The following is a 12,923-nucleotide window of genomic DNA, read 5'->3' on the forward strand; positions in this document are numbered from 1 at the left end:
TCCTGTGCTATCACACGTTTAGAGGAAGACCTACACTTGGCCAAAGACAAAAATTACCAGTATTTTAAGAAAATAATATTATCAATAATAATAATAATTTGGGAATGTGAAAAAGCATGAACATTTTGACAAACCTAGCAGTGAATCCAAAGACCCATCCTCAAATGGATGTGCAGCATCATTTATTTCTGGGAACTGGTAATGTTTTTCAGACAACACCCACATTAAGCCGACCAATTTCAAAATGCAGTGTCCATGTGAAAACAACATGCATCCACACTAGTGTTGTCAAGTTGTTTTTGTAAAAATCTTGTCCATACTCAAACACCTAAACAATATGAAATCGTCCTAAATCTCTTTTACCCCTCCTCAAACAACAAAACTGTGCATCCCAACCACCCTCTGTTAGGGAGTGGGACAGAAAGTTTGGTTCCTATACTGTGTTTTAATTTAGCCAAACTCGCGAGTCACAATTAAGTTGTTCACATTTACATTTTCTGTTGTCAGAAAACTGACAAGCATAAATGAGTGATTTAATGAGTGATGTGACCTAGGCAAACCGTAGTCTCGCACTGCCACACAGCGCTGTGGAGAAAGGTCTGTTTGCAATGCTTCTCATTCTGGGATAGAGAACAAAACCTTCTGGCTTGTTTGTATTTCTTTAAACCCATTACAATCGCTCTCATAGATAGTGGAGAAAGTGGGAGGGGAGGTGAATGCCGTCTGAAATAGGGGGCCAATATACCAACAGTCTACATTCGGTGAGTCAGACTAGGTAACTCCTGCATGCTGCATGTCCACCAAATCACTATCAATTGCAATCTTCAGTCAAAAGCTGTCTGACAAAATAAACATACATACAACTTAATAACACCTGTATCAGCTATTTAGACATTCAAAATGAGTGACAGAAGGTTCTCTTCTTAACTGTCACAAAGCCTTGAACAGGCTTATATCCGTGTTTACCAAAATCTTTGGAAGCTTCCCTCGTCTAATGTTAAACGTGAGGCTAGTGTTTTAATCTTCATCCAACCGCTAGACCATTTTCAAAAACCTTAGTTTTCAGCTGGCAAAAACACACCTTAGTGTAGATGTACTCTTAGTCCCTACCAGTACCTGTAGTTGGTCGAGTAGTGTGGTGGCCTGCTGGCGGCCTCTGAATTCCTGAGGCACAGTGGAGTTGGGGGCACTGGTTGGTGGTTTGTAAGAGTCAGATGAGGCAGGAGATCTATCAGTGGTGTTCAGTAGGACTTCTTTAACAATGTCGGCAGGGGATTTAAACAGGAAGGGGGGCTCTGGTGACTGGGACTCCCTCTTGAAAGAGTGTTTGCTCTTGGGGGGCTCGTAGCCACCTTTGGGGAAACGGACCCTGGGCTCCACCTGGGAGAAGTCTGGTATGCGGTAACTCAGAGGCTCTTTTCTGAAAATACAATTAAAGTCAATTTGAGTGCTTTTTATGAAACAAAAAAAACTCCAATCATGATGTATGAAGGAAGCATAAAAAAAAAATAAAAAAAACACTACAACATAAGGCGTGGTAAAAACACAAATGGCTATGGGAATGTGGCTCACCTGGATTCATTCACTTCAGCTGCGTTATTCCTGGCTCTGGGTGTCCTCGGCTCTCTGTCAGGATTTGGGTTCTTATGTTTGAATTTTAAGGATTCTGCCTTGGCTATGCTGAGGGAACGCGTCCTTGAATATGTTGCTTCAGGAGAGAGCTGTCTAATCTTCCTTGGTAAGGGAGTAGGCGGTTTATGAGACTTATTAGACTTATCTGATGTCTTTAAAGGCTCATTACTTACTGCGCTGTCAGGATTGGACATAACTTCTTCAGAAAACATGGCCGCAGGCTGAAGAGAAGCCCTGAGCTTAACATCAGGATGAGGACTGGACTTGAGGCTTGTGTGGCTCCTGTGTGATTCTGGATGACTTTCTGTCAAGCTTATCTCTGGAAAGGTTTCAGCGTCAATCCCCGGAGCAGCCGCTAGTTCCTCAGCAGTGAAGTGGCGAAGGAGGGGAAAAGTGAGGGCTGTGGCAGGTGAGGCAGGCTGGGATATTTGGCAGTGATGATTGGAGACTGTAGCAGGTTCCATGGCTAACAGGCGAGCACTACAAGATAACGTAGAGCTGATCTTCTCAATATCCCCTTTGGAAATATAGCTCTCAGCCAAGTCATTCGTAGTTCCAAGCGCTGTAGATGTTCTAATGTTATTTTTCTTTCTCTTTGTGTCAATCCTCTTCCCTGCTTCCTCTCCGTCCAAGTATTTGTCCCACTCAGGGACGCACTCTGTCCCCTGCTCGTCTTTCCTCTGCCTCACCTCCTCATCCACTGTCCATGCTTTTAAGCTACCAGTCAAGTCCTCAACTGAAAAACAAAAACATGGAGATGGAATGTCTCTTCACTTGACCTCCACTGTGCAGAATGATGTTTGACACTAAACGGCTGTTTTTACAATTATCTGCTAAAGGAGAAAAATGTCTCTGTGCTCACCTTAAATCTCTACCACCTTTACATACTAGTAGGATTTATGACATCACAACAAGTTAAGAGGCCCATCGTGGTCCAGTACGCAACTTACAGTGTGATGTGGAAACTTGAAGCTTCAAGCATGCATACACTAATATATGGGCTTTTCAGCTATGTAGGAAACATGTTGCATCTATCATTAAACTTGGACAATGGACTATATTTGCATATTCATAGATTCTGGATTTTTCAGTGACTGAGAAGGAGTAGATTTTATTTAAATAAAATGTAAAAGTTTGAAATATATACACACTTAGGGGGAACATATTATATTATTATGTATGTTACTTTTTAAAACCCTTGAATGCATGTATTTTCCCTGCAGTTCCAGGCAGCTATTGGTGTCCATTTATTTATGCAGGCAGGTTCTTTAAAAAACATCTTGAATTGTGTAATCTTTTATAGCAAACATCAGGTCTTTTTTTGTCTCACTATATAACCATTAGCTATTAACAATGACCCATTTTTATTTTTCTTTAATTTATATATATATATATTTTCACGTGTTGTGTGTGAATATTGATGTTGCATTGAGGAATTGTTGCTTTCTTCTCTTTCTCTGCTGTGTCGACTTGTTACTACAAACTAGAAATACAATAAAAATATTTGAACAACAAAAGTTCTGCTACCTTTTGATGTAATACTTTGTAATACTAAAGAAAATATTGTAGACTGTCCCTGTGGTGGATTACAGCTAAAACAATTGGTCAATTTGACAGAAACGTAATGTGCAACTATTTTTTAGAATCGATTCATTTCAGGAAAAGAAACTCTTTTCTTTGTCTGATGTGATACAAAAACTGCATGTTTAGACTGATAGTAGTAGTAATAGTATTCAAACTAGTAAAAGACAATGTGGTTTGCAAAATAGTCAGCTGTGATACAAGTAATTTGTAGTTAATGAGCTCAAACATGCAAAACGAGTGGTATGCTCCTTTAAGTGTGTTAGTCCAGGAACTGAAACATTAGGAAATACCTCAGTCAAGGTTAAGAAACGAGATGAAACACAATCAAAGACTCACATGGTGACAGCATTTGTGCATCCTCTCCTGGTGATTCGGTGTGGGACAGATGTTCACTCAGGTTGTAACTCAGCTCCTCGGGTGTATCCCTCTCATGCCTACTAGGATCTACCTCCTCTGGGGTGAGGGGTCCAGGGTACAAGTTTGGATTGCATTCTGCATCTGAATCACTACAAGATTCCCCCAACTCCACATCATCCAGTGCTTCCGACAGTCCAATGATGCCATTGTCATCCATCTGGCTAACAAAGTCATCATCGTTCTCTGCCAGTTCTTCCTCCTCATCCTTCCACACATCCTCAGATATTACAGAGCTGGTTGGTGAGGTGCGGACCGGGGCGGGGGTCCAAAAAACAACCCCTGCTTTGGTGTTCTTTCTTGTCTCCATTCACCTATCAGCCAATTGTGGCCTCGCTCAGGTCTCAGCTTTAACCTCAGTTACTGTATCGGCCAGGCACAGTAACGGCCTGCATCTTTTCTTGCTGATCTGGCTCTACAGTGACCTCACTGTCACTGCAGAGTCACTGTCCCACGTTTAAAGTCATGGCTACAGAAGATTACTGATTGCAGGTCGTGTCAGTACGTAGGTCGGTATCAGTCCAGAGGTACAGCTGAGGGGAGCTCAGTCAGCCTTTAGTCTTAAGGAAGAGATCTCTTTGGATGAAGTTCCTGAAACAAACAAAATAGTACCAGCTGTTTAGTACACTAGTGCAGTGCCCATATAGAGTACGTGCCTGTTCAGAAAGGGCCTTTTGCTTGGTTCCCAGTATTTCTTTCCCCACAACTTTATCCAACTATAAGCGCGGCGCGGCTGCGGCTCATGTAGAGATTTGGCGTTTTTCGTCTAGCCGTCACACATCCAGGTAGCGATGTGGCCGGGGCAGGAGAAGGAGGTACTGATACCTGAAATTCGGTTCTGGTACCCAGTGATAACTTTTTAATGTTTTATATAAAGCTTTTTGAATTGTCTTGTTGCTTAAATGTGAAATAAAAGTTGCCTTCCCCTACAACCTCCAGCCTGTCAGTCAGTCGCCAGGGCATAGAGAACACTGTTGTGCCTGCCTGTCTCGAGGGAAGTGTAACATTAACCGCACCACGGGTGCTTTCTAGTTCTAGGGCTGCTGTACTGCGCATGTGTGGACACACACACACACACACACGATTCTGGTCACCTCAGCATCCTAATCCTCCTGGACCTCACTGCAGCCTTCGACACCATCAACCACACCATTCTTCTCTCCTGCCTCGTTTCCTCCCTCAACATCACTGGTACTGCCCTCTCCTGGCTCAGATCATATCTCACCAACAGACAGCAGTTTATCAACATCAACAACTCCACCACCTCCCCCGCTTCTCTGTCCCAAGGCGTCCACCGGGGCTTGGTGCTTGGTCCTCTCCTGTTCATCCTCTACATGCTCCCTCTTGGTAACATCACACGCCGTCATGGTCTCCGCTTCCACTGCTACGCCGATGACATTCAGCTCTACATCTCCACCAAATCAATCACCACTGCCACTCACTCCACTGTGACCAACTGCCTCAGTGAAATTAAATCATGGATGCAAACCAACTTCCTCAAACTCAACTGTGACAAATCTGACATGATCATCATCGGTCCCAAATCCCTCACCAAAAGCACTCACAACTTCTGCCTCACCATCGACAACTCCACTCTGTCTCCCTCCCCACACATCCGCAACTTGAGTTATTTTTGACATCAACCTCACCTTCGAACAGCATGTCAATCAAATCACCGGAACTGCCTTTTTCCACCTCAAAAACATTGCCCGTCTCCGCCCATCACTTACATTCTCTGCTGCCGAAACCTTGATCCATGCCTTCATTACTTCCAGAATTGATTACTACAATAGCATTCTATATGGTTAATCATCCAAAGTCCTTAATAAACTTCAATACATCCAGAACTCTGCTGCTCGTCCCCGCACCCATTTACGCTCTCGTGACCACATGACTCCGGAACCTCCACTGGCTCCCTGTCCCACAACGTGTACAATTCAAAGTCCTTCTCCTCACTCACAAAGCCCTCCACAACCAGGCCCCCTCCTATCTCACCGACCTGCTTCACCACCACACCACTTCCTCTGATGCCAACCTACTGTCGCCACCTATCATGAACTAGGGCAGGACCTGGGGCGACGGAGCCTTCTCTATAGCTGTCCCCCGGAACTCTCTCCCCAAACACATCCGAGACTGCACCAATCTGTCCGTGTTCAAATCAGATGTCAAAACCCACCTTTTAGAGCTGCTTTTAATGTTTTATAATGTGTGTATTGTAGTGTGTGAATTGTCATAGTATGTGTACTTCCTTTTAAAAAAGTGTTGAGTGTTTAAAAAAGCGCTATATAATTGTGTTTGTCTGTTCTGTATGTTTAAAAATATAAAAAAAAGTAATAGAAAATTGATCTTAAAAACAAAAAGCACTATATAATTAAAATGCATTCAAATGCATTTACAGATAGATATTATCATTTAAAGTATTAAAATGTCAAACAGAGGTAGCCTATCCAGAAAAAAATCAATTGAACAAGTAAAAATAAAATACTCATGGTTCCAGCTTTTTAAATAGACAGGATAGTAAACTGAATATATTCAGGTTTTGGACTTTTAGACAAAACAAGCAGTTTGAAGACTGGGGTCTGGAAAATTGTGATCAGACTTTTTTACATTTCTTGACCATTTATAAACCAAATGATTTATCAATTAGAAGAAAACAATCAGTTTCATTGATAATGGAAATAATCGTTAGTTGCAGTCCTACAATGTGATTCCTAATTCAAAATCACAATCTTTGACACCACTTCGTAGCATGACAGCTCTAAAACAAGCCTTACTAATGGAGTCATTTTAGGGTTAGACTATTTAGGGTTAAACAATGACATTATAGTTAATTATTCAGTTAGTGATCTTGTGGTTCAGCAAGTACAAGAGGAAAAGGATATACTGTATTGTGGTGGACGGTTCACTTGAATTCCACTCAAACATTTCTGAAAAAGTTAAAAAAAAAAAGCAACATCTATGATTGCATTAATTAAAAAGAACTTTTCAAATCTACGCAAGGATATATTTTGACCACTGTATAAATCTCTGGTAAGATCCCATTTTGAAGTTGATAGCTCAGTCTGGTGTCCATGTAGAAAAGATTGAAAAGGTCCAGAGAAGAGCTACTAAATTAATCCTAGAAATGAAACATGTGTCATACATACAGAGATGGAGAAAATTACGTTTACCGTCTCTTGTATACAGAAGATACAGAGGAGACATGTTTGAGGTACAGTACATATACAGCTTGTATATGGAATAATACTGTATGATGCAACTGTTGAGCCTCTCTTTCATTTTTGGAGTAACATTTATGATTTAAGAAGGAATTCTTTAAAGCTTTACCCCAGAACATGCCTGAAAAGAGAAAAAAAAAAATGCTTCACACTTTGTGCGGTAAAAGCATGGAACTAGCTTCCAGAAGAAGTTGTACGCTCCCCTTCAGTTAACTCTTTGAAGAAAAGGTTGGATACATTTTGTCTGTCAAAAGATGTCATGTAAAATTAAAAAGCTGGTTTGTAATTTATGTAACTTATTTATTTATAATCATGAAATTAATGTGATTTATGAAATTAGTGTGCTTCAAATTTGTTTATATCCTTTTGTTTTGTTGTACAAGTGTTTGAGTCTGGTATAGAGGATTGTAAAGCCTTAACCAGAAGTTTTCAATAAATTTAGAGGCAGTCATCCATCTATCTTTTTACTCACACGCAGCTCCCCCAAAAACAAACTACACTACATAAATCAGGTCTTAACTACTTTATCTGTCCCACTGCACATTCTGCATCTCTCATGAATATTCTGTGTATCATTCTCCAACAGGAAGAATTGCTGATGTGCGAAATCCTAAAGGTGGCAATAAATGGATTAAATGCTATCATAAAGTATTCAATGTGGACCCAGGTTGTGCTGTTAAGTGCATCTGATCTGAGCATTTCTGAATTGACAAATTAATATGACATGAGGTGTGAAGACAGAGCTGTGGAAGTGGATCAGGAGGACTGAGGGGTCATATCCTTATGGAATACTGTAAATCTGTTAATCTTGTGACTGTAAATTGTTTAACAAGTGCAGTGAAATGATTTATTATACAGAATGCTGTGGCAAAGCACAAACAAGCTACCAGCTAAAGGTCACTGATTCATTAAAAGCTTTTAGTTTTTAGCAATTTTTTCTTTATTTCCTTCACTGCACACACACAGCAATGTGCTTTTTTTTCAGCAGTGTCTTTGTGATAGCGTCCTTGTCTCATTGTCATTTTGCACCACTTTCTGACATTTTATAGACTGACGATTAATTCAAAGATTAAGTTAGTTAGTTAGCCTACAGCCTTAAAATGAAGAATTGTTTCAGGTAATGTGTAAGTGCTTGTGACCAAGTGTAACAAATACCATACCTCTGAAAAATTTGCACTATAAAATATATATATATTATATATACACAAATGTGTTTAAATTGTTTTCTGTGTAATGTGGGACATTTTATTCCACTTGGAAGTGGCAATGGTGTCAGAGTTCAGTCACAAGACATTTTGTCTGACATCTTCTGTGAGGTGCAGCACTTAAGGACTCGTTTCCAAGGTGACATTACCTCTGTGTTAGTCTACGCAAGGATTTATTTTATTGCCCTTTGCTTAAATATTTTGCTGTCAGGTCGCACAACTAAGCATTTATAGATCTTTATGTAACAGAGCTGGGATAAGACTACTGGTTCACAATGTCACATCAAGTCCCCCAAGTATTTGCCTAGAGCTGAAACGCTCACCATGGCAACGCCACAACATGAACACAAGCTGCAATAAATCTCTGACAAGTCTTAACATACACGATGCCAGTGCCTCACCCCAAAACAGTATATTAGTGATACAAAGACAAACATTTTAATTTACCGGTATTAATGTATATGCTTATACCCTATAATATGCCAAATAACCACACATTCTCAAATGTCATTAAAATACTTCAAGTTCAAGCAGTGTACTTTTAAAAAGCACATTCTGCACAGTAACACTCAGATTCTTATTGAAGCAAGTGCTCACCATGCGTCTTTGCTTCTTTCATCAATCTCCCAGATTACTGCAAGAAGATTATTAGCCTCAGCCTGGTGCTTCTTACAATGTCTCTTATCCAACACAAAAACACACACAAGTGTTTTTTTGCTCAGAAATACAGACACACGCATACTGCCTGATACGCTGGTATCGGTATCAGGAAGTACTGGAGTTTATGCACCGATCCGATACCACGTAATAAAGCCCTAAAAAATCTACGTTAAAATTGTTTATTTATGTTCTTTTTCCCGTTATAACTGACTGTCAAACTGGATAATAGAAGAAAGTTCTGTGGCGTTAATTGTTTGTGTTTGTTCATGTTTCACAAAGAGTTTAACCTGAGCCAGACCGACAACAAAGATAGAAATAATATCACATCCATACAGGGAGAGTAGTATACAGTTGTTAAAACATCATAAAATATATGACACACTGGTATCGGATCGGTACTCGGTATCGGCCGATACGCAAGTTCAGGTATCAGAATCGGTAAGCAAAAAATGGTATCGGGCCATCTCTACACTCATGTGCATCCACAGACACTTGTTTAGATTGTGTTAGGAACAAACAAGTCTCAGTGTGTACGACTGACAGACTCACATCATGCTCCCTCTACAACCCTTTCACACACAAATCAGCAGAGTCTCAACGCTGGCCAACATGGCAAACTCACTATGCATTTAAAGTAGACCACAAGGAATGAGAGCACACAGCGCAGCGGATAAACAACTTGAGGTATGTTTACAAAAACAATAACTTCAGAATGAACGGAGTTAGAGCTCACACTATAATTATGACATTATTTATTCATTTCCTCCTCTAGCACACAAGAATTACCCAAGGACTCAAACCCTCCAGGAGACAAGGATGAAAACATTTTTCACACACAAGCAGTTGTTTGATTAAAACCTGTAGCCAGTGGTGAAAAGTACATTAACATAAGTACTTAAGTACAATTGTAAGATATTTTACTTAACTTAGCTTTAGTGCGTAACTTTTTTGATATTAATAAACGTCCGTTACATTCAAGCCATTGCCAAATGAGTTGCTACAAAGCTAATTAGGACTATCAGCTCCACACAACTCTCTCTCTGTATTTCTCAGTATGGCTATGTTCAGACGATTGCGGCGCCCGGTGACTTTCGCACGAAAAAACTCGAGCGAAGATAATTACCTCTTCTGAAGAGTCCATCTATCTCCGTGTCCTCCTTGGCTACTAGCACCTGCGTGGAGGAGGGGGAAGGCTTGTATCATGTGGACGCGCCAAAAGTTTTGTTGGCATTACTTAGAATTCCTAATGGGGGCGGCAGAAACTATGCACTATAGCTTTAAGCATTTTGATTTTATGCTACTATATTCTTGTGTTCCCTTACATTATAGTGAGAAATATTGTACTTTCAATTTCACTACATTCATCTGAGCCAGCCATAGTTACTGGTTACTTTGCAAATTAAGATCTTCCACTGAAAATGTAAGACAAGCTTACAAAATATGATGCAATATTATTTAAACTAACAAAAAGTATATAAATGATTTCAAATCAGCTCCACCTTTTCCCAGCTATGAAGGACTGGGTTCTTTTCCCAAATCAAGCATGATCGGAAACTGTCAAGTATCAAAGGCTGTACGGACGCTTACTTCTACTTAAGTAACGGTTCCGTATGCGTTACAGTATGTGTGGCCAACAGTAACCCAATTTAGCAGAATGGAAGCAGGCAGCAACATACTTCTAGTGAAATCAAAGCCATAAAAAATGTAATTGTTTGATTTCTAAGCTTGTCTTTGGTAAGAACAAAGCAAAGAAACAAACTCACCTGTTGCCCTGCTTATGCTCCCTGTTCATTCCCCAGGGAACTCATCTCAGCTGCCAGGTGGGGGGAGGGGGGGAATTAAGCTGCTCTAAGGCCCTTACAGGGGGCTACACCGATTGTAAACAGACAATGATCATCAGTATATATCCAGGACAGGAGGCTAGCTCAGCTTGCCAGACAGCAGCAGGGCTGTAATCACCTGACTGTCAGGCAAGCTAAGGTTGGACATGTGGGGTGGAGGTGTAGGAGCAAGAGACAGACAGACAGACAGAGAGAAAGACAGAGAGCAGGAAGGAAAAGCAATGATTGTAAAATAGGGACAATTTCTGCCAGGCTCTGTCATTCCCAGTCCCACCAAAGCTGTCAAATCATTCAGCCTTGCAGTGGCCAATAGGGACACTACCTGATTTTGTTTTACAGGATGACACCGGCTGAATTTTGAGCACAGTGAGCACAAGTGTAGCTGGAGCTGCCCCACAGGCTGGCAGAACTAGAGCGAGTTGTATTTGTCCCGTTTAGGATGGCCTGGTGACTAATGTACGACAGCTAATCTTATTAGGAGGTACAGGGCGAGCTAAAGGCACAGCATACACTGTGCAGAGAGGACTGGCGAAAACAGTGACTGAATAAAATTTTACAACTATTTAGAATCCTGCTGACATTATAAGTTGATTGATCAATTACTTGATAAAAAAAAGAATCAACAATTTCAATAATCATTCAAACATGATCTGGTTCCAGCTTTTTAAACTGAGGATTTGCTGCATTTCTTCGTTTTATTTCCCTGTAAATGTATCACATGGGTGTTGTTTGGACTGTTGGACCTTGGTGCTGGGAAATTGTGATGGGCATTTCTAACTATTTTCTAATATTTTATAGACTAAACAATTAATTGATCAATTAAAAAAAAAAAAAAAAAAAGCACGTTTTGTTATGTACTTTGACCTGCATTTAAAGAATATATAAGGTTTATTATTAATTACAAGAGGCTGTATTTCTTCCCAAGTTTCTATTTTAGTGGCCTTCCAGAAACTCGCAGAAAATCTGTAATTTTATTTAAAAATATGGAAGATTTCACAACTAATTTTCCTAAATGTTTCAATAAACAATTTAATTGAAATTTCCATTGTTATTGCATTTGCAACATTCTCTTTTCCAATATCATGCAGGTCATCAAATACCATTTGCTCAAGGAGATATAGAGCCTTTGGCTCTTAAAAAATGTTATAGATAGATACGTTTTGGCTACAGACAGCTAGTTTTCTCCAGTTACTTGTCCTGGTGATAACATCCTTTAGAGGACACATTGTATTCCAAAAATCTGTGCAGGCAGAGTGATTTTCTGAGTTGGTGTGTAGCCTAATCATGCACTGAGAGCCATGCGAGGAAACAACAGCTAAACTGAAGCCAACAGGCTGTTTCTGGTCCAAAGTTTCAGACAAGCAGCACTAACGTTACTTACGTTCTAGCAACAATACAATTTCTTTAAAACAATAGTTTACCCATTTAACGTAAGGCTGTATGAAAAAACGTCAAGAAAGACTTGTTTAACAACTGTTATCGTAACCGAGTCCAACCAGTCAGGCTGGTGGCGGAAGAGCACAGAACTAGCATCAACTAGTATTGACGGAGATGAAGTAACTTTGATAACATTTGTATCAACAGTATTGCATTGCAAACTTACCTTATATTATAGATGGCATGATTGTCAAAAGACTGCAGAGATTTCACTGGCACACTTCATAGCAACAGGGGTCGGTCGCCCTGACAACCGCAAAACTTAAGAGAGAGACCAGAGACGGTTGAAAAGACCCACCCCCGTGTACCCATGGCACACACGACACAACAAACCGCCACCGACCGTTTACAGGTTACTGAGGTTCCCTCACGCACATTTAGGCCTCCACATTCTTCGAACTGCTGAATTTAGCAACTTATTTGTCTTATATGAACTGTAACGGAGTAACGTTGGATAACACGGTTGGTTAGCTAGCAAACAGTCAGTGCCAGTTTCAAAAGTTGGTTATCGTTACCATCACGCTAAATACTCCTAATTTAGAGATCAAAACAAACGCAAACAACACACATTGGTACTTCTTTTGTATTGCTACGTTCTGTTGGTACCTTCATTCTGGAAGAGTCACACGAGTTACTTTCTTCCAAGAAAGCCGAGGTTTTTGATAATTAGGAGGCTAAGCTAATTATCAGTCTTGTGGAGTGTGGCACTGATTTAATCCATTTCCCGAGGCAAAACACGAAGGGAAAATTATGTTCCTGAGTTCAATATTTCAGGCACGTTTTACCTTCTAACAGACCGCGTACGAATCTTACTTTTGTTTAAATCGAAGCCCTGACCCTAACGTTAACCTTTTCTAAACTTAGTCTAAACATAATCATTTAAATTGTGGAGTTTGTTGTGGGTAGTTTTCCCTGACAGGCGAAGTTCAGGA

At 40.3% G+C, this 12,923-nt stretch overlaps 1 protein-coding gene across 1 annotated transcript in view; it reads right to left on the bottom strand.

The window, feature by feature from the left end:
* The window catches only part of akna (AT-hook transcription factor), a 36,759-nt gene extending 23,863 nt beyond the window's left edge, over positions 1-12,896 (bottom strand). The window contains 4 exon segments of the mRNA XM_078271385.1: positions 1,117-1,420; positions 1,573-2,368; positions 3,553-4,221; positions 12,158-12,896. Of these exon segments, the coding sequence (XP_078127511.1) occupies positions 1,117-1,420; positions 1,573-2,368; positions 3,553-3,940 (1,488 nt within the window). The 5' untranslated portion in view covers positions 3,941-4,221; positions 12,158-12,896.
* Positions 12,897-12,923: the final 27 nt, after the last annotated feature.

Source organism: Sander vitreus, chromosome 16, assembly GCF_031162955.1.
Source record: "Sander vitreus isolate 19-12246 chromosome 16, sanVit1, whole genome shotgun sequence".
NCBI classification, from domain to species: Eukaryota; Metazoa; Chordata; class Actinopteri; order Perciformes; family Percidae; genus Sander; species Sander vitreus.